The 23,041-nt window shown below is 41.7% G+C and overlaps 1 protein-coding gene across 17 annotated transcripts in view; it reads left to right on the top strand.

Moving 5' to 3' along the window:
- The window catches only part of SNCAIP (synuclein alpha interacting protein), a 222,656-nt gene that overhangs the window by 105,125 nt on the left and 94,490 nt on the right, over positions 1-23,041 (top strand). For 12 of the 17 annotated variants that reach the window (XM_076065592.1, XM_076065659.1, XM_076065591.1 and 9 more), the window contains 2 exons: positions 4,282-4,380; positions 18,777-19,005. In XM_076065592.1, coding sequence (XP_075921707.1) covers positions 18,946-19,005 — 60 coding nt within the window. In that variant the 5' untranslated portion in view covers positions 4,282-4,380; positions 18,777-18,945. The remainder of the gene's footprint in view (positions 1-4,281; positions 4,381-18,776; positions 19,006-23,041) is intronic. The other 5 variants (XM_076065631.1, XM_076065629.1, XM_076065648.1 and 2 more) reach the window with 2 other exon arrangements.

Below are 23,041 nucleotides of genomic sequence, written 5' to 3'. Positions count from 1 at the left end.
TTCTCACGACGTTTCGACCATAACACAAACGGTCATCATCAGGTGTTTCCCTTCAACGTGACTCTACCGAAAGAGCTAAGAATATGAATTACTGCAGTCACGAACGCTTTAAATCATACATGGACTCGTCCATCTGAATAACTGTCAAATCGTAATAATAGGGTTTTTCCCCTTTTTTCTGGCAACAAAACTGAAACATTTTTACAAGGATTCATGTCTGCATTAACCACAATACCTGCAGTCAAAATGCAAACAAAAAAACATACTATGATAATATATGCATTGTCCTTGAAAATGATTGGTCCACACCAAGGGACGGCTTTCTTTTGAGCCTCGACCCAATTGGTGCTCGACCAGATGACGCCAAAAGGCGTACAGCTCAAAGACAATGCACTATCAAAGTAATGAGGGCTCAGCGGAGTATCTACATCATTAGACCTCCTATGTAATAATAGGATTTTCCCCTTTTTTCTGGCAACAAAACTGCATTTTGACTGCAGGTATTGTGGTTAATGCAGACATGAATCCTCGTAAAAAGGTTTCAGTTTTGTTGCCAGAAAAAAGTGTAAAAACCCTATTATTACATTTTGGTACTGGCAAAGGAGGTCTAATGATGTAACTGTCAAATCGCTCTCCGTGGTGCTAACGTTAAAAAAACCGCCACTTTTTTCAATTTTTCTTGCTGTGGTTTTCATATCTGATGATGATTGCTTGTGTTGCAGTTGAAACGTCGTGAGAATTTTATTGTTTTATATTTTTATTATTTTATTGTTTCCCTTCTACGTGACTTTACCGAAAGAACCAAGAATATTTATTTGTTTGTGTATTGTTTACAGCAGCAGCTGGACGGATGCCTTCCCCCCTACTAAATGTCTTTTAAAAACACATTGCTGGAGTCCACATCTGTCCTAGACTTGTGCCTTTGTAAAGCTATAAAGCTGTCGTGAGATTAATGAATCAAATGAGATGCTTTGTAAAAAAGAAGCTAGATCACGACATATTTCTGAGTAAACAATTATTTTCTTTAATACGAAGCAGTTGTAATGTTGTGGTAACGTCCACATCAGAAGCTTTTTTCTGCTTAGGCTAGCACCTAGCACTGCCTTGCGCTCGCACCAATGGGACTGAAACATTCTCTAGTCTGGTAAGTCGTCGGCAAAAATATAATCTCAAATGCATTCAATGTTCAAAGTAGATTGAAAGTTCAAGGCAGCTAACAGCTAACAGCTGCAAGTGCCCTTGTGTATGTCTTATAAATATCTGTATGAAAAGCATTTTGGTGTTTCTTGATTTTCATGGAAGCAATAGATTTTCCAAAATTGTGATAATGGCATATTTTCCCACTTGCAATGTATACACCCTGCATTTACACAATGCATAACTACAGCCGGTGTCTCTATCTGTTTGTTTACCCTATTTCACATGTTCAGTGTGAATAAAAATACGAAACCACATTCCCACATTTGCCTCTGTGATATTTTAAACGTATATTATGATTATCAGACACACAGAGAGGTTAAATTGCTCATTATTATTTTTTTGCAATGCAAAATTTCACACAATTTAAACTGCTGCCTGCCAGATGTTATAGGGACAGAATGATCTTTTCGTAAGTAGATTTCTCTGCTGTAATTGCCACCCAAGAGACTTTGATGGTTCCACAGCTATTCTACCCTCTGTATTAGCACCTGTGCACAAAACAAACAAGACACCTTAGAAGATGCCAAGTAAGATTTCAGATACCAAAATGGCACAATGTTCCCATTTCATCAAAACAATACAATGCGACTTTAACAAATCATATCCCACTTCACAAATCTCAAAAACTGTGTAGTTATTTAGAATGGACGATGCATTTTTCGAAGGCCTGCCATGGTGATGATATTGTTTGTTTTGGATTTTATTTGCCTGAAGAGAGCCTGTGGCCCCTGCAGGCATGCCTTGGATCAGCCCGTTTCAAAGCTTCGCAAAAGCCTCATCCTCCAGGGGATATTCGAGCAGTTCATCCAGATTGCTTGGCTCAGAGAAATACGACCATGCTGGCTTCGGCCCAGGGGAAAATATGACGGTGATCTGTGTGGATTCTAAACGCTAAACATGAAGAAAGTGTTGCAGCAATTATCGGCAATGCAGCGCAACTGCACAGCTGGTTTGGTCGGAATGTGTTATTCCATTGCCCAAGTATGTAGGATAAATTTGTGGTCTTTAACTCAAGGAAGATTTTATTAGGTCTGTGGTAGCTTAATACTCATTGGCTGAATATTGTGCTACACCCTATGTAAAGGCAAAGCTGAGTTCTTGTCCGTTGCATCGTCGTAAACTCTGTATGCCGACAGCATCACAAGGTAGCTGAGCACCCCGCTGGAATTCTTCCAGTGACCGTGATATGAGCCATAACCGATTGTTTGGAGCCTGATGGGAAAGTTTTGGAAGGGTGCTCGTGGAAAGCTCCAGGATTGCAGCGATACTTTGATTTCTCGAATGTTGGTTTTCTGTAAAGACCACACGCCGGTCCATGTTCAAATGCTGAAGTTCGGCCAAGTCGACTGCGCGTGGAATTTGCCACATTAATTTGATTGGCCACACTCCACTTAAACATTTTTTTGTTAGCTTATGTGGGGGATGAGCGGTTGGATATGAATTTCAGAGACGCATTCCATTTTCAGAACCGTGAAAGAAGTTGACACCGTTCAATGTGTTGAACGTATAAAACTTACATCAAAGTGCGCCTCGATGTCCGGAAAGAAAATAGGACTAACAGTTGGTGTAACTGTTTTTCCAAATAATTTAAAACAATAAAAAAAACTGGAATAATAATAATTACAGAGCCATAGTTCCCAACACACTGATTAAGTGGTCCCATAGCACTTCAGTCAGGTAGCTCAATACCGCACAGACCTTCACCTTTACAGAAGGGTGTGAAGGAATGGAGGAGGCAGGCAAATGGAACAGCTGTGACATTTCTCTTGATGTATTTGGCTAGTGATGTTTGCGATCAAGTCGTGTGGCCGAGCCACACATTTTGTAGGTTTCTTTGCTAGCAAAAATTGATATTGAGTAGCTGGGCAGCCAAGTGGTGAGAGCACAAGCCGCAAAGCCATTGCAGCGCAGAGTCATCGGTTTAAATCCTGCAGTAATGGTTAGAGGTGTGAAAAGGTTTTTGCCATCGGCTGTAAGGTACAGAGGTGTTAAAAGTCATCTGATATTACTCACAAAAGTAAGCCAGTGTTTGCCGTCATTACAATAAAGTATAATTATTTTAAAATACCCCAAAGTAAAAAAAAATCTAAATCTAAAACATGTCCCTTCCATATAAAATTACCAAACATTTCCTTCAAAAGCAGATATTATATTGCTTCATATTTGACATTTGTAAAATAAATGTTATTGAACTTAAATAATGTTGCTGTTTCTATTTTACAATTTGTAAAGTATTTTTTTTGTAAACCTTGAATATTAGGTGTGAATGATCATCCAATGTATTGAATATGTATTAGGCAAATAATTCTAAGATATGTGCATATATACCAATAATCTGCACATAGAGCATATTTGTCACAGTCGTGCGCAGGTGCTCGATTGATTTTTGCATCACCGGAGCGTCAAGAGATAGTGATGACTTGGGGAGGTCTCCATCCAACAGTAGCTTGATCATGGCTGATGATGACAGCATATTTGTGTGTATGTATGCATGTGTTTTTAGTCGTGTAGTGGTTAGTGTGCTGCACTATGAACCCGACCACCTGGGTTCGATTCCCGCTCACGGCCACCACCAGTGAAGATTATTTGAACTGTAGTAATAGGTTTTACCCTTTTAACTGGCACAAAAACTGACACCTTTATTCAAGACATCATGTTTGCAATAACCACAACACAAGCAGTCAAAATGCAAACAAAAGAGACAATCAAATTCAAGGACAGTGCATATTATTATCAGAGTTGTCTCTTTTGTTTGCATTTTGACTGCTTGTGTTGTGGTTATTGCAAACATGATGCCTTGAATAAAGGTTTTTGTGCCAGTTAAAAGGGTAAAACCTATTACTATATCTTGTTACTGGCAAAAGGAGGTCTCATAATTATTTGAACTGGTCCTGGGCCTCCCCTAGGTCGACTAAGCCCCAAATGAGTACCTGGTGCAGTGTGTGAACAATGCTGCTCGGGAGACAAAGGCAGGCGGGCGTGGTGCTGGCCACCCACCCCCACGTGTGCTGTGCCGGGCTAACAGAACTTGCCCCAACAGTCTATTAAGGCTAAGCAGGGGACCTTTGTCTTTGTTTTTAGGAGACTGGCTGGCTGATCTGCAAAAACAAACTTCACACGCCAAGATGATGTCACACCTCTTCTCTGCTACCCATCAAGTCATATGAGACTCCACACTCGGTATGTCAATTTCGCAAGAAATGCTGCAGATTTTCACACGTGAGATCATCTCACATGTACTTCTGGAATACAGTACATTTTCTGTTCTTTGATACAGCTAGACTAGTAAATGTCTCGGTTATTGGAAACTGTTACCTGTACTACATTTACTGTAAATGTCTTCCCACTTCACCATCAAATACACATTTTGTGTTATTGGCTCATCTGTTTTGATTGCAGTTAATTTAGTCATAACTTTCACGTATATGCAATCAATTAATCAAGTAAACATCTACATTACCATGGAAAAATAAAGCCACCACCATTGGATATGAGCACCGCCGTCAGAGACACTTTTACTTTATCGACTATTACCCAATGATTGGAATCATGCCGTGGTGTAATGGTTAGCTCACTGGACATTTAATCCAGAGGTCGCCGATTCGATCTCACAGTGGGGCAGTTGAAACAATGGAGAGGTTTCTTAAATCCCTCCACCTCTGTTCACCCAGCAGTACAAAATGGGTGCACCAGTTAGCCATTCGCCAGCTCGCGCGTCTTTAGATTATTAAAATTATTTGGCTACCATACTTTTCCACATAATGAGCCACTTCGTTGAGCTATCGTTTATGGCCAGGTCGCTTTGGGAAAAGAAGCTAATAGCTCGGTGGGTCTTACCTGGTGAAATAAAAGTTTAGTTTTATTGATATATTCATGCGAGTGATTTGCTTATCTTTCCTATAATTTGCACTCCTATCGTCTTTTTGTATTTTTGTTGTAACGTTTCTGACCCACCCCTACTTGACATCTGCGAAAAAGAGCGTTATAGCTCATCAGATTCCTCCAGTATAAATAAATATTTTGATTATGATTTCAAAGACATTCTGGCCAACTTAGAAGAGTGGGCCGAGAATACGCTGCAGAGGGGCTCTCTAGAGGGTCTCTTTAGAGCCCCTATAGTGGAGTCCCTTCCGCCAGCAGTGGCTTGACCAAAGGACATTTGAGAGCCGCACCTTTAACCTATTACTTTAACCATTAATTATCATCAGTTTTTGTTCTGCACTTTTAGTGGAAGTGTAGATAGCTGGAAAACTCCCAAAAGCTAAATAGACATCCCGTAATATACGTATGTATACTCTATAAAATTACTTAGACATCCAATATGAAATGTAAGCGATGCATAATCATAATAGCCATTCAATAATAATCTTTTGTATCCGGCCTGCTCTGATTATTCCTGGCTGTTGAAATGCCGCCTCGGATGGAGACAGTACTTGAGTTTGATGAGAGTTAGCATTGAGTATATGTTTTTGTATACACTTTTATGACAATATTCATAATATTTCTCACAACATATACATGTACATTTGGTACATTAGAATATTGGTCGGCTAACACAAGCTTGCTAGTGGAAAAATAGGTTGGAGGAGTTTTATATTTATATGTAATGCAGCAGTAATAATGTAAAACGTGATGTTTATGTAACACTCATTGTTTTTCATGCAGCTTGAATATGTATTGCTCTGTTGAGCATTTTGGAATGGTTATACAGTCACGAAGGAATACGTTTCAAGGCAAAAGGCTGCAATTGAATGCATCTTTGTTCACGATTTTAATGTACATATTATTTATGAGCATTGACCAATACTGCGTTTTGTTAAAGTGTTAAAGGCAGAACTATTTATTATCTGAGCACATTGGGTAACCTTCACACTCCACACCTTTTCCACGTGTACGCAATAAAACAAATTTTGTTTGAAATAATTGATTTGGCACTGGAGTGTAATGCAGGCACATATATATAATGACCATGTTTTACCACATTTTATAACGGCATCGTGTACGATACAAAGCGTCCATGTGTAACTCGAAAGAACGTCCCACGGAAGAAGGTATCCGATAACTACTTCTAAGTTCCCCTTTAAAAATCCACAAACTTGGGGCACACTTTCCCATATGCCCTACTACAGTGAAAAATATTCATTGCATAGCAGTCAAATGGTTAATCCCTTGGTCATCAAATCAGTATTGTTTTACTTAGAGCTGGGATTTAGTCAATTCAAGTGAAAACCAAATTTAATTCGATGGGTTTTTTTTTCCCTCGTGCAGTCATTGATGAGTTATTGGTGACTGGGCTCAGACCTTCCATAATTAAATTGAAACCCCAGTTTAATCATGGGCAGCAAACACCTCGATTTGAATCCAGCATTTCAACGGTGCAAGATAAGAGCCCTGACCCCTGAGCAACCAGACCACGTTTGTGCTGATTTGTTATTGAAATTTAAACCACCCAAAAAAACTGGTTGTTGTTAAACATTTGGCAAGAAAAATAGACCATGTGGTGTTCAGGTGTTGCGTTTTCATGCTATGGAATGTGTGAAAAGACAACTGAAACGTATGGTTTTGTTATTTTAGACCAATGAAGCATTGTTATGGTAAGGCATGCTTCCCCGCAGGACCTGTATTAATAGAGTGCTGTTCTAATGCGGTGCAATAGATCAATCATGCTGCAGTTTCATGTGAGTGGCATGTGTGCAGCTTGGATGTTCATTTAAATATTGGCAAGGGTGTGCATATTAGTCCTAAATATTCCACTAATATCTTTGAACATAATACATATAAAGCAATTGTGTCTGCCATTTTTAACCAAAGTTTGAGTTAAAAACAAGGCCTCTTGCCAAAATCCAACTGTATCAGGATAATGTTGCGAAAACAATATGCTATTGTAGCTCTGTTGATCCGTTGAACATCATTTCATTACCTTATTCTTTACCATCACTTGCAAACCAAGGCAATGTCCATTCAATGTCAATGCGGTGACCTCCGCTGAGCTGCCTATGGATTTTGTGCGTACAATTAATTTTAATTGTGATAATTAAAAATAACACAGGGTAGCGAGCTGGACTTCAACGTTGGAGATAGAGGGCCCTTTTGAGGGAGTCGCCTTCCAGCAACAGAGGAGCGATGCTCACAACAACGAGCGGAGCACCGGCCAGTTAAAACACAGCACTGGCAGATGCACAGGTGGTGCATCTGCCAGTCATCTCAGTCAGTCAACCCATGGCACCTGGGTCTGTCCCGTGACCTCCTGCCATCGGGCATTCGATAACTTCACGTGGCCTCAAGGTGCACCTAGCCTGGCACAAGTGCCGTGGTGATGTCACCGCCACTTAGTGGCGAATGGTGGTTGTTGTTTGAAGTTGAGTATGGGCAAAAGTGGCTCTGTGAATGGTATATTTATCATATCAGTGATATGAGGTCACAAGGACATCACAGAGCAACCATACATCTTTCGAACTTGCAAATAGCATCGGTATTGGCGATGTATTGGCGGCGACGCCTCTGTGGGGAAAACTTAAAACCTCCGTTTCAATGTAACACAAATTAATTCGATTTGTTTTAATGTTTACTTTATTTTTTTAGAAGGTTCAGTGTAATATTTATTAATTGTTCTCCCTCCACCACTCCCCCCCCACCCTTGGCGCTCAAGCAACAACCCCTTGCCAAGATGCCCTGCTACCCAGGGCTCTCCGAGCTGCGCTGTCTGGCCGAGATGACGGTGTAGGGTGTTGTGGGATGGTGTGGGGTGGGGTGGGCTGGGGTGTTGCGCGGGCGAAGGGAACGTGTGTCAGCTCTCGTGCCGATTGCACAGGGACACAGTACGAGGGAGGTGAGATCAGCCAGTCTTCCTGCCCTACAGATACCTCCTTCCTCCCACCTCATTGTCAAGGTTAGCGGGGGAGTCTGTTGGAAGCAATAGGGCAGCCTGTGAGTGGCATTCCCACTGTGAAATAGCACTGGCGGTGTCTCGTACGTGCAAAATTGTGGGCCACTTGAGAGCTTAACTGTGCATGAAAGAGACCGCAACGTACTCCTGTACACGTTGTGTCCCGTAATGTACAGCTTAACGTTTGCTTAAATAAATATACATTTATACACTTGCAGTGAGAACACAGTGCGTATTAGTTCGTTATGCTTGAACACATACGTATTTGATTTTCCAGCTGCTGCAACGTGAAACAAAATGAATCACGCAATTTCTTGTATTTCAGTTGCCGAAGGAAAAAAAAACATTCACTGTAGCAGCTGGCACCCACATTCGCTAAGTAAATGCAATACAATTGCGTGCCTTAATAAATGTGCCTATTTACTTTATGGAAATTCTGCCCGTGTGAAATATGTTATAATATCTCCAAATAGTAATATTTGGAGATATTATAACACGAAAACACACTGTTCTCCCTCTTTTACATATGCATTGGTGACGAGTTGGATAGATTCTCACGGAATGTTCTGAACACGAATACCAATGAATGCGTTTTTTCTCCATCTTTGTTGGTCAACTTTTATTGACCTCCTTACAGGACCATTTTCGTGGATACTGTAGATATAGATGCTGTTGATACATGTCATGTAATTTAATAACATGATTAACACATTTCAATGACGCTGCAATTAAGTATAATTAATGGTAGTACTGCTACTTGAATGGCATATGAATGTCTTTGCTTTTTTCCATTCAAGGAAATGTAAGCACTGTGCTGTTTGTGAGAGCCTGGTTCGTTGGGATTATAATTTAAAATGCATTATTATGTTTTATCGTAACATAGCACACCTATTTGACATGAAGAATTGCGTCTTTCTTACGAGCAGAACACATCTTCACACTGGTTGATTGTGAACAAAATACATTGATGGCTGATAGTGAAAAATAATTCTTCGAATAATGGGTATTTAATGTCGATCCATGCACCGTAAACATTCATGCGATGCCATGGGATATTTTTTAACAAATATTTTGTGTTTTGACCCACTTCAGTGCCATTCAACAGTTCGAGGTGTGTGTTATTTCAAAAGAACGATGGTAATAAAAATCACTGGTATTCTTATAAATCCATGTGAAGAATACTGTAGGTATAAACAAGGGAGCACAAAGGGCATTGCGTGGAGAAAGGGGTTTATTATTCCCAGATAAATTATTGAAGCAAAAACATTTGTTTATACAGTTCATTGGTTTCTTGACAGAACCGTTTTATTAATTAACAATGAGATGTTGACTAATGACCTATGCATTGCGAGCAATGCAATTATCCTTTTTACACAGGCATTCCCTCTTTTGTGGTCTCGAAATGGAAATCCTCCTTATTTACACATTAGAGTATTGCTAATCATACACACCTCTTCGGATTCTCAAACGTGGAATTTATTTACAACTTTTTTCCTCCTCAGTCCCAAGCCAGTGTACATCTACAAGAAGATGCACATCAAAGCGGCTTTGTTTTACGCAAAACATTATCACACTCCTCTGATCCTGAGCTATGAAACGTGGTCTATTGATCGAGTTTCGTTATTGTGTGCTCAATGTCAGTGCTTGAACATTTAGCATAATTATTATGCATTTCCATTTACGACTAATACATTTTGAAGATGTTAAGGATATAAATGATTTCTATTTAGATAATCTTATTCTCTTTCCCCCCATTAATTAAACTTTGGTGTGGAACGGGCACTTCTGGAATTAGCATCATTAATCAACACTGTATTCCAAATGGGGGGGGGATAAATATTTAATTAATGTTATACTAATGCTTATACGGCAGCATTTATCTTCCAGCAAGCAGGTTGAAGGCCGTTGGCATCAAATATTTATATTAGCTTTCCTTTCAAGGCAGGTGAAAACCCATTAGGACAATAATATTCGTCATGAAGGAGACTGAGGTGGAATGTGTTTGAAAAACACAAAAAAATGAATGCCAAAGCAAAGGAATAGACTTTAAAAAAATCAGATAGAGGCTCAAAACAACGTAGACAAATATAACGTGTATGTACAGCTATACGAAGTGTAGTGTACACATGTCGATTGTGGGGGGGGGGGGGGATGGGGGGGGGAATCTATCGAATTGTTAATATCGGTTAGAAATTCGTGATGCTTCTTCCTCTCCGAGGCGGCGGCTCTAAACTCCAGAGAAGCACACGGAAGGCGATGGAACACGGGTTTTGTACATAGCTCATGCCAGGTGCGAACGATTGAGTTAAGGTGAAAACGGTGGCTGGTGTGCAGTCTTCAATTACCGAAATTTGCCACACCTGGTAAGAGCAATGTAGAAAAACCAATGTCAGAGCACTCAACTTCCTTACATGGATTTAACGTCAGCTGGACACCGATTCATCTTCAGCAGCGGCGCTTCTGCCCACCTCCGCGCACGCGGTAAACTGAAGGAGAAGGAATTAAAAAAAAAAAACGGAGGCTGTGTTCCTCAACATGAAATTACCGGCAGTGCAACTTGATCACTGACCTGAAGGTGAAGGCTCACATTACCCACATGATGAAAAATAAAGATTTCTTTACTCGCCATGTGAACTGGAGCACGTTGACCTCCCAGTATTGGACCGTTTCAGGGCTTATGCACACGACACACGGCGGCGCACGCAATCTTGTGTTGGAATGCATCTGAAAACAATTGAAATGTCTTGCCAGCGGGTAAGCAATAAGGCACGGACACATTGCGAGACATAGAGTAGCATGCATTTGTAAATCATCCCTGTGCAAAAACACGCATATGCACACGTTGGGGTGAAGCACAGACTCCTCGCAAGAGGAGTTGTACATGGATGGGCCAGTGTTCGCTGTGCTGTCTGGCGTGAATTAGAACGTTGTTCATGAGTAAAAACAAATCGCGATACACGATCACGAGACTTTCCTGAGCACTCCCATAAGGCACTTTTAAGACAGGGTGTAAATATATCACCACATTTATGTCATGATGTTCAGTGCACGGTAGGATTAGAACCTGGTGGGAGCTATGATTATGTATGTATATATGTTTAACTTCTTTCGCACTGTACTTAGCCAACCGTACGAATCAGAGGTGTGTGTTACTGGCAATCTCACTGCAATTGGCTGCCAAGAAAAGCAAACGGGGGCTGGGCAGGACACGTTACTTGGACAGCACGGTGGCCGGTGGGCAAGACTAATGATGGAGTGGCAGCATAAGGAGGGAACCTCCCCGAGATAAATCCCACCGTGGAGATGGAGCGATATGATCAGCTCACGTGCAAGCAGCTGGTAGGACTATTGCATTGCGAGTCCACGAAAGGTGACGATGGCAGGGGACTTGGGAGGCCTTCAGCCAGCAGTGGATAGATCATGGCTGGTAGTGATGATGAAGTCGAATTTATGGTGGTGAAGGGAGGGTGCTTCCAAAGTCCATGTTTGCCCCCCCTACCCCTTTATATTACAGTCGGTAACCACCGCTCTTCTTCTGCCTTACTGCTGCTACTACTGAGTGTGAGCCAGATCTGTTAATCCATGGGAAGTAAAATCAAACACATGGTGGCTGTACTCTTTTCTGGGGGCTGGTTAAGTGGAGTTTCAGAGGCGAATCAACAGGGGCCCCCCCAATTGCCATGGATAACTTTTTTTTCTATCTAAATAAAATAGTTAAATCTTGACTTAAAGTTTTCGTGACTGCAGGAATTCATATTCTTGGGTCTTTCGGTAAAGTTACGTAGATAGGTTCAAAGAAAATAACCAAAAAAATAACAAAAAAACTACGACATTTCGATCGCAACACACGCAATCGTCATCAGGAGAAACAGCGCGAAAGCTGCTGAGGCAGGCTGTTTTAAAGGTTTGAAGTGGGTGTAGCCCAAGGGTCATAAGCGAAGTGGGCGGGGCTAGTGATGTTAAAGTGAGAAATTTGCATGTAAATGTAAGATCGGAGAGCTTTAGAATGCGCAAAAACATACTCATATTTTTGCCTCATCCTCCTATCCCCATCACCCTGTGATGATACGAATTTCCCCTTTTATAACTTCATCTTTTTACAAATGTCCTCCAGCATATTTCGACATCCCCTTCTTTTAACAGGGATGTCACCCTCTCCCGCTGTCTTACCATATTTCAGATGTGTTGCCGCCGTATTGATCTTTAGGAATTCTTCTTTTTCCAGCTCTGCGATATTCTCATACTTTTACAAAGTGCTGTCCTCCCCTGCTGCCCGATGTCTCCATAATGGCATTGAGTCACGTGATTGCTCTCAATTTAATAGTTGGATAAACCAGATCTGTCATACTCTATGGTTCTTTCGGTAAAATCACGTAGGTATAAAATCAAATAAATCACGACGTTTCGGGCGCAACACAAGCGTCCATCATAAGGTGGGAAAGCTTGGTCTGCTGCTGAGGTTTTAAAAAAGTCTGCCTCAGCAGCAGACCAAGCTTTCCCACCTGATGACAGGACGCTTGTGTTGCGCCTGAAACGTCGTGATTTTTTTAAATCTAATACCTACGTGACTTTACTGAAAGAACAATAGAGTATGGTTTCCTGCAGTCACGAAAGCTTCAAATCAGATCTGTCATGCCACCAGGGCTTCCTTTGTCTCTGAATGTCGATGTTCCTCCTAACTGGTTAACACCGAATGTTCTCAAACTTGTCTGACACCATAAGGCTGTTAATTATTATAGAGAATAATTTTTTTCTGTCCCCTTTTTGTTATAATATCTCATTTCCTCTGCCCGCTTGTGCCAATAATCAGTTCCCTATTGAGCCAGATGTTTTGTCTAATTTCTTTCCAATGCTCTGTTAATTCATTATGCAACCTCTCCTCTTCAATCAGCAGCCACTCCAAGTAAAAACATTTTCAGCCATATCTATGCCTTTTCGGCTTGGACACTTATCTGTTTCCTTAAATGTTCATTACCAGACCCTCAATGATAGCCGTTTTAAACGGTGTTTCTGGTGATAATTTGTCTTATTTAACGTTTGCAAAATCAACACCTCACGGAAGCAAACTCTATTACTTTTGGGTAGTGAGTTACTCACGTTTGTGCAAGTGCTGTGGTGACTGTAAGAAGTTAGTGAGCAGGTGCTGCCTTCTGAAATAAGAATTCAGGGCAGGGGTACAAGTAAAAATGTAAGTGGTACTTCCAAACGAGGTCCTTTTGGCCCTCATTGGTTGGTGGACAATCATCTTTTCAAGTTGGGCAGATATCTGTGTCAATGGTCAGTGCCACCATATTCCTACAATGCTTGCACTTTTGGAACCAGAAACCAACTGCCTCCTCAGTTTCAGGAGAAAACAACAGAGCCTGGCATGCACGTCTTTCCTTATTTGGCGAAAGCTCCCAAGAGCAGAACAATCCACGCGGGATGGAACATAAATGAGCCTATCACTATAATTAACTCATACCTGTTATGGATGCCTTATTCAGAAAGAATATTGGCAATCAACAGACCGTAGGAGAGAAATAATTATTTTAGCGAAAGTATAAAAAAGCATTTCCAAGCTCCCATGAGTGTTGAGCTTCGATCACGGTGAGTGTAGAGCTACGTTCATCTTCGTCAGCACTGATGCTGCCATGGTGTGATGGTTAGCTCACTGGACTTCCATTCCAGAGGTTGCCGGTTCATTCGCCCTGCAGGGCAGTTGAAACATTGGTGCAAGTATCTTAAATGCCCCCATCCTCCACCGCCACCTCTGTCCACCTGGCAGTTTCAATGGGTACCACCACAGTTAGTGAATCAGCAGTTCACATGTGCTGGGGTAAAGTGTGGGTCGTCCCACTTCCTTCCTCCAGATTTCTGGACAGCGGTATATTCTCTAGAGCACTTTTCTTCAATTTTCAGACGGGGCCACTTTCGCCGATAAGACATCAGTGTGAGGTTCACCACACCACCTGCAAGGGGTGTTTCACCTTTGTGTATTGTCGGGGGTGCGCACTAAATGTGCCCCAAGGGGCTGCGAGTGGCTCGCGGGCCTTGCAATGAAGAACACTGCTCTAAGAGGGACTCTCCGGAGCTCCCTCGTGTGGAGGCCCTTCTTCCAGCAGCAGTGGCCTGTGCAAGTAATTGCGGGGCTGCACCTTTACCCCTCAACTGTACCTTGCATCTTCATTGAGAGCTCCTAGCTAGTAGTGGAAATTACACGTTCCGGTGGTGGAGATCGATTTTATTTTTCTCAGAGGACAAAGTACAGTTGTTATTTTGTGCAATACTAATGGCTCGCCCATTGTTTATGATGGGATTTGTTCACGTCGTAGTCATATTCATTCGTGTTTATTTTACGAATACGCTTTAACTGAATTTTATCAGGTAAGAGATACGTTTAAAAAACATTTGATTATAAAGACCATTAGTACAAGTAGTTGGGAATAACTTTTCGTTCATGGTAAATAAAGTATTGAGTGTCTGCCTATTTAATCATATATAGTATTTGAAGTTCCGGCTGAAAACCCACCTACTTAAAATTGCCTTCACTCTCCAGTTTTCCATCTTGTCTCTTTAGTCTTTTGCTCCACGGCCACTTATGACTTATTTTCCTCCTCTACATGCACGCTTGGCGCTACAAGATCCATCGTTTGTTGGTGCCTTGTACATCTGAATGTATTATGACGAATTATAACTTTTAAAAAGTGTTGTCTGCTACCTGTCAGCATCATTACTGTTTGGAATAGACCGTTAGGCGGCCAACTGTGAGGTTATCAGTTTCATCCTAAGCAAGGGCAGATATAATCGTTGATATGTCCTTTTGTCTGCATATAACGCATTAAAAAGCCACTCTTCATGCTGCATTTCTAAGTGTAGGCATCTTATAAACATATCTCCCAAGTGCGTAGCATTTTCACGAGCGCTGTAATTTATTTGGATGACACAGTTATTGGACAGCCTTTTGTTTCATGAATGCCAACCATAAATCAGCGAAATGAACGCTTACGTGATCAAACAGGTATCCCTACTGGAGCAGTAAATTGTGATTCCAAACATAGAATACAATTTTCACGTTTTTTTGTTGCAGAGTACACTGTCCATAATTTTGTCTAATTTACGTATTGTCTACTACAGATTGTTTTTTTTTTAACTCAGGCTCTCTCGCTACGCCGGTTGACATAATCCGGCGCAAAGTAAATTCAGCTTCTCGCCAAACTGACAAACAAGCCATGCATCCGGAACACACGCCATGGCTAACATGTCCCCGAGGACGACAGCAGAGCGAGCGCTCCGAGTAAACCCGGGGAGCCAGAACGGGGTGAGTTTTCAGCAGCCATGGTGACTGTGGCCGGCCCGCGAGCCATGCGTTACGAGGGAGCGCGAGCCGGCGCGCATGTGGTAGCGATTAAAGGAGCCACAAAGCTCACCACCAGCCCCGTCAGCCAAGCTCAGCCGCCTTCACCAGCCCCCACCTCTTAACTTTCCCTTAACTGCACTCGACTGCCCGTGCGTACGAGGGACTTAAACCGCACGTAAAGCTTGATTTTTATAAATTGATCTTCCAACCAAAACACCACCACATTTTTATTTTTTATGGAAATACTCATAAAGTAAATCTTAATCTTTGGATTTCAGCAGATTTTTTTATGTAATAAATAATACACTTTTTAAGAAAAATAGGTGGAAGAACGAGAAAGAGCCTTGCTTCAGCAGCATGCATGCACAGCCTGGCTTCAGGTTTTCATCATTATTCATCTTTATTTGGTTAAGTCCTCTAAGAAAAAAAGTACATTCCACATTCGGTAAAAATGGCTGAACTATTTTCCACAAATATTTACTTTCTTTTGTAAGTACTGCATGCCATTTTAATGTTTTTTACATATTTTTTTTCTAAACAGCCTCAGTAGTTCTTAATTCCAACCACCAGGAACGTGGATGGGCCTCTATTTTGCCTAGAAACTTCATTTTCAGAACTTTAGGAATTGTTGCGAGCGCATAAAAGAGACAAGATGTGGCTCTGCCACAGCCAGCGATGAGGCATTATACGTGTCAGTGTCTCCAAGGATCAGTGTGTGAATTGTGGCTACATTTTTCACCACATGCAGCATTATACATTTATACATTTCTGTCAAGCGGTGAAATAATGGCATTTTTCAGAAAATTATGTACTTAGTGCGTGGCACTAGTTGCCACATTATGTTCCTAATGCAGTTTTTCTTCATCAGTCCACACGGACTGACATGTTATTAAATCCTGGAACACCACTGAATGAACCATGCAATTGTCCTGGTAACAGCACGTGTAAAATAAATAAAGTAACCTCACTGAATTAGATCCACATCTCCTATATTTCTGGGATAGAGTTCCAAGTCAATGCTACTGTAAGACAGACTTTTGTTCAGGTTTTTTAGTCGTGGTGTAACAATGTATCTATTCAGTGATATTGATTATTAGGCTCACTATTTATGCCTCGAATTGCACGTGTAAACATTTATAGTTTTAAATTCGTTCATCACAATCTTAAAAAAAAAATTCCTTTAAATCAAAATCCTTAAAATATCTTTCGGTCTTTTCCCCCCAATGTTATTGACGATGTGCTGTTGGCATCATGTCAGGAGACAAAGATTCCATTCAGAAATTCCACAGATCAATGCAAGTCCTCCACGCTTCTGAGAATGGTTGCGAAAGGTATTTTCACAGAACTTCTTTTGAAAAAGCCTTCAAGTGGCCTTTCCTTACCCACTAGTGGGCACACTTTCAGGCACACTCTGCTGTGAGTTTTGTGTTTGTATAATGAATTCAAACCAGATATTTTAAATCCCAGAGCTGCAATTTGGAGAAGAATTACGTATTGAATCATATCACAACCGTGAATTGTGACAATTGTTCACATTTACTGGAGGATGAATTGTTATAGCTTCAAGGTTTTTTTCTCAAATCAATAAGGGGTTTCTACTGAGGATTTCCGCATTGAACGTTAAACATCGTTTGTTATAGAGGCTTGGAGGGGTGAAAAAACGATGCTTTAATGTTGATTGGTGTAGAGGACTATGTTTATTGGACAAGAAAATGTTGGGTGCTTTGGCACTTGACATTTAATTTTGGAACATGTCAAGCACCTACTGTACGTGTGATCAATGAATGCAATGTATAAGGAGAGTGCCGTTCTCTTACCCAAGCTTCGCAAAGGGGTATTGGAACTAACGGAGGCTGGCCTCCTCACACCGCACAGCTTGTGGGAGTTATTTGACCATACCTATCCACGCTGGTCAGTGGCGGCTTAGTGAAGGTGAGGGTGCATAGATGTGGGAACGTTGAAGTACATTACAACAATGTGGATAAGTGGTGGAGGACTGTTTATAGGACAAATAAATGTTGGGTGCCACGGCACTTTGCATCTTACTTGAAGCACCGACTGCGTGTGCTATTCGTGAAAATAAAGTATGAGTAGCGTGGAGTTCTCACCAATACGCTCTCTCACGCAAGCCTGGCGAACGGGTTTTGGAACTACGATGGTGGATTCGGTTGCCCCTGATCCCCGTTTCACCATCCCGCGGTGAGCCTATCAAGTCTTGCTCACTTACAAATACATTAGACACATACCAGCATCAGTGAAAGCATATGTGAGGTCTTACACATAAGTAGTAGGAGCAGGTTCCGAATAGTTTTAAGCATCGGCCCGTTACATGTTTCAGGTGAATGCACGTGCGCCTCTTTTATTCATAATGCACACCAGAGTCATTGTAATGTTTGTCGCCTTGCACGTAAGTAGAATGTTTCGGCGTCATTATATCGCCTGTCTACTTGTGCATATGCAGCGTGCGTACGCGTTTGTCTGTCGTCCTGGGTTTACCTCCTCATTCACCAGTTGTTGATCCATCTCATTGACCGTGTGTTTCTCAGCAAAACTGATGCATTCATTTAACATTTTCGCAATGGGCTTGCCCCATGGAGAGAGAGAGAGCACTTTAGATTCCCGGGATGTGGCAGACATATTATGGCATTGTTGTGTAAACCGTTTACGGGAGGCAAAGAGGGGCCGGCGGTACGAATATTCTTGTCGCGAGACAAATAATGCCTTACATGCGACCCTAATGTCGTGGAGATGCGCAGTTGTCTCATGAGGATGGCTTGTTCAAAATAACTTTGCCAGCAAACTCTGCCTAGGGTCAAGTATGCTGGAGTGTCTCGTCACGGTAATATCCAACTGCACTGCATTTATCTTAGTTTGAAAAAAAGGTGTTGTGTGTGTATTGCGTGGTGTGTGTGTGTGCAATTGTGTGTGAGTGCATACTGTCTTTGTGTGTGCGTGTGTGCATGCTGCTTGTGTGTGCCCGTCTTTGCGGTGAATGGGAGTTGCATCGTGGCTTGCAGGTGAGTGTGCTGGGCACGCGATAGTGTAGCGGTGAGCGCACTGCTCCACGAACCCGGCGACCCAAGTTCGAATCCTACTCACGGTCAACACCAGTGATGATTATCTCATGTGGTCCTGGGTCTCCCCCTCAGTAGACTCAGCCTCAAATGAGTACCCTCTGCGGTGTGTAAACATCGCCACTGGGGAGACAAAGGCAGCTGGGCGGGCTGTTGGCCACCCAACCACCTCGTGTGCTGTGCCGGTCTCCATAGGCGCTCCGAAATAGCACTTGCCCCAACGGTATGTTAAGGCTATACGGGGAATCTTTGTCTGTGTCTTTGTGGTGAATGGGAGGCGCGCCATGGCTTGCAGATGAGTGTGCGGGGCACGCGACAACACAAGAGGGAGGAAGGAAGAGGAGAGTGACGGCCAGCTCGCCTCTGTGTGGCGTCCAGCAGCACGGAGTCGCGGTGGTGAAACGAGTCAAACGGCACTTAGGAAGCAGCATGTTTGTATCGGCACCATGGACAGCCCGGAGTATTTGGACTTGGATGCCATCGACTTCAGCGAGGAGGGGATTTCGGTGAGTGAACGCGGTGTCCGCTTTAGTGGACGTGATCGATGTTGATTGAACCCCTTGCATTGATTTTACGCTTGGTGATAATTTCCTTTCTGCGACCCGCGTGTTGTATTCAAACTTTTAAAAAACGGATCAATTTCATTGCATTTTTTTGTTTTGCCCAGAAATGTTGTTGCCTATTGACATACTATTAGTTTGTTTCATGGTACAATGGCATTGTTAGCTTAACTTTTTGAATTAATACCTGGCAACTGATAGAGTCTGCAAAAGCTGACGCATAGAAGTGTTTACTCCATATGAAACAGCAATGTTTCTGTGAACAGTGAGATTAAATTGTTTTTAAACATACTCAATGCAGCCTATAAAATAGCAGCCTCTAAAATAGGCTGCTCTAGATTATTATTGTGCATCTCACAAGTATACAAGAATTATAATTTATTTTATTTCCATTCTACGTGGTGACTTTACCGAAAGAACCAAGAAGACGAATCCCTGCAGTCACGAAAGCTTTAAATCGAAATGTAAACAGTTTGTTTTTGAAGAGGATCACTGCACCACCAGAGCTATGATGGATTTATTCAATGTTCTCTTCAGTAACCTGGATAAAGTCCGCTACTGCTGTGCCCTATTCCTCGACTTGTCAAAAGCCTTTGATACTGTTGACCAAGATAATCTACTCATAAGACTTGGTCATCAAACAGTTTGGGACAGTGCAATAAACTGGTTTAAAAATAACCTCTCAGACTGTTCTCAAAAAGGTACAGAGTGATAGCATCTCCTCCACAAATATTAAAATAACAGAGGGTGTTCCACAAAGTTCCGTGCTGGGTCTAATTCTGTACTCATATTTAACCAATCTTGGACTCAACTTAAATCACTCAGAATTAAATATCTTTGCTGATGACAATGTCATGCTAGTATCGGGTAAATCTCCAATCGAAGTCAAACAGAATCTCCAACATGATTTCGACTTAATTCAATATCAATTCACGTTACAAAAATTGCTCCTAAATCCCCAAAACACGAATGTCATGCTCTTTTCTTTAACCAAAAATCCAGTTTCATTCCCTTCACCTATTGCGGATATGAGAAACAACATAATTGAACATTTGGAGCACTTCAAATACTTTGGTTTACTGATTGATTCAAAACTTACATTCCAACCCCATATTGATCACATCGCAAAGAAAATAAAAAAAGATAGATTTATACAGAATTTTTTTCCCATTCAATAATGCATGAAAATTGGTGAAGCTATCATTCTACAACCTTTTGACTACTGTGACAATATAGTATCGACAATGTACACAGCAAACAAGAATGAACACAATTTCAAACATGCCCTGGTATGCTTGTTTGCATGTGATTCTTTTAAATATTCCTCCTCAAAGGTAATATTTAATCTCGCATTTTTATCAATATAGGACGAGAAAACTGTCACGACTCTTTTGTCCATGTGTGCTCCTTCTAGTCACAGTGCCTGCGTCAGCTGTTTACACTTTTTATAGACATACACCTAATGCTTGGCCAGTGAGCCCGATCTTGGCAGCTCACGGCCTAACAATGCATTGATTTAAACTCTCAGACATCGATAAACACAAATTCAAGGGTACCAGATAAATGTAGGAAAACATTCCATCTCAGAACGATGACTGTAGATGTAGCAATACATTTTTTTTGGCGACTTAAAAAATGGGAGCTCACACTCGGAGAAAATGTACAAGAAGTCAATGTGATAACGAGGTTTCGCTATCAATTATAGGGTCCACGCTGTACATGTGCAGCCCTGGATGAGGGCACCCCCGCACCGTGTGGATTGTGGGAGTTAATTGACCACACTTTACCATGATGCTTAGGTACAGGTTGGTGGAGACAGGAGCAGATAAGTGCCTTCTGCTGCCCACCACACAAACCCACAAGCCACATGACAAACCTGGCATGCTTGGTGGTCATCCATCCAGCACTATCCATGCTCAAACCCTGCTTAGCTTCTGAGAACTGATGAGATCAGGCGCACTCTGCGTGCATTGTCATAGGCAAAACCATGACTCAAACGACAAATCGCATGTGTAAGAACGGACGTGGAGCTGAGTGGACTTGCCGATGACTGGTACCAGTGGTGTCAAGATCGGCCTCAGTAGAGGAGGCTTGGGAAGGACGCTGCTACTGGGCAGTTGGAGGCAGTCGCCCTCCAACAATGGAGGGTGGAGGAGCGACGCTCACAACAACGAGCGGAGCGCCGGGTGGCTAAAGCACAGCAAGTTGGCACAGTAGGGGGCACAGGTGGTGCATCAGCCAGTCATCTCAGTCAGTCGACCAATGGCACCTGGGTCTGCCCCGTGACCTCCTGTCAGCGGGCGTTCGACACTTCACGTGGCCTTAAGGTGCATATGGCCTGGCACAAGCGTCGTGGTGATGTCACCGCCACTTAGTGGCGAATGGCGGTTGTTGTTGTGTTTAGTCATGTATGTTGTATGCACTGTGATGGGATCACACCCTCCAGTTACTAATGGACACCACATTCACCACAATGTAAAAAAAAATCCATTCTTGAACTGAATTGAATTGCCGGCGGGTGAATCGTTACACCTCTAATAAGGGGTCTTGTAGATCATTTATCTACTTCACTTGCCATTGTTTCGTGTACTTTGGAGGTAGGTGTTATGTACCCAGTTTTAGAACTGGTTCTGTAATTACCATTGGTGACCAAGAAGTAATGATTTAAACACGCCACTCGAGCAAACACACCCAGACAACCTTCAGATTTTTTAATGACATATGTTTTGCTTGTCCATCACGAAACTTTAACCATGGCGCCCAGACATTGTCAAATCCAAAGACAGTACTTTCATGGGCACTAGCCTACCATCAGTCTTTACATGTTTTCTTTACGATAGATGCATTAACGTGTACTCTGACATCGATGCATACACAAACGGATGCCCACAGTACATAATAACCACCACATTTCAGTCCCTTGAACAAAAATCAGTACAATAGAACCTCCGCACTTATAAATATACAAACAGTATAATAAGGTTAAGAAAATAGTATATGAATGTACTTTGGGAATTGGAGGGTAATGTGTTTGAGATAATGAGCATATGGATAAATCTATGCTGGCCACAAACCTGACAGTAAGTGGACTATTTATCACACTTGAGGTTCACATTTCACCTAAATCACCTTATGGGATGTGTTGGTTTTAAAGGAGCCATATCTACAATTGCTGAAAGCAGATTTCAAGACCTTTAAGTGTTGTTAGATACAATTGTGGGTCTCAATTATTCACAGTAATTGTGGCACTGTCTGGGCAAAGCTTATGCCATTTTGAGCGATTCAAGTTTGGAAACGTAACTTATAAAATGTAAATGTTACACATCATGTTTAATGATCTTATTGTCTCACAGACGTGGTATTTATAGATTGGTTATCTCCACATTCAGACCGTTTTCACATTGCTTAACACACACACACTGCTCCTCTTACATGTCATCCACCTGGTATCTTGCATTGTTTGATTCCAGTACATTTAGACTAATTTATGAAGGATACATTATACCCCCGTAGAAAAAGACAACCTTTGTCAATGTACCAGTAACGTAGCACAGTGTGGGATCGATACAACATTTGTAGTTGGATGGTGTTGATAATTGGAAAATGGAAGTTATGACCAAGTCTTGATCACATTCTGGTCGATTACACTATTTCAAAGTAAAAACTGTATAGTGGTATTCCTCAAAAGTCATATAAATTAATTTTTGTGTGGTGCAGACTTAAAATGTGGCTGTTGGTTCAATAACATCATTATTACCTTTGTGATTGAAATGTAATGGATCTGAAATTTTTAATATCAGTTCTGTCCCGCTTTTTGAAGAGAATGATGACTAAGGAATAAGCCTGTACATGAGGTATTTCATTTCTGCGTAAACATTTAGTAAAATAGGTCAAGTAATTAGCTTTAATGTGGTTGCACCAGCTGGTCCCGCTTGTTTGATAATGTTTGTGGTTAATTACATTTGGTCCAGGAACTTTAATT

The sequence above is a fragment of the Petromyzon marinus genome, chromosome 1, assembly GCF_048934315.1.
Source record: "Petromyzon marinus isolate PM22_M1 ecotype Great Lakes invasive population chromosome 1, UKy_Petmar_22M1.pri1.0, whole genome shotgun sequence".
NCBI classification, from domain to species: Eukaryota; Metazoa; Chordata; class Hyperoartia; order Petromyzontiformes; family Petromyzontidae; genus Petromyzon; species Petromyzon marinus.
The sequence above is the reverse complement of the archived record's forward strand: the minus strand, read 5'-3'. Positions and strand labels throughout refer to the sequence as shown.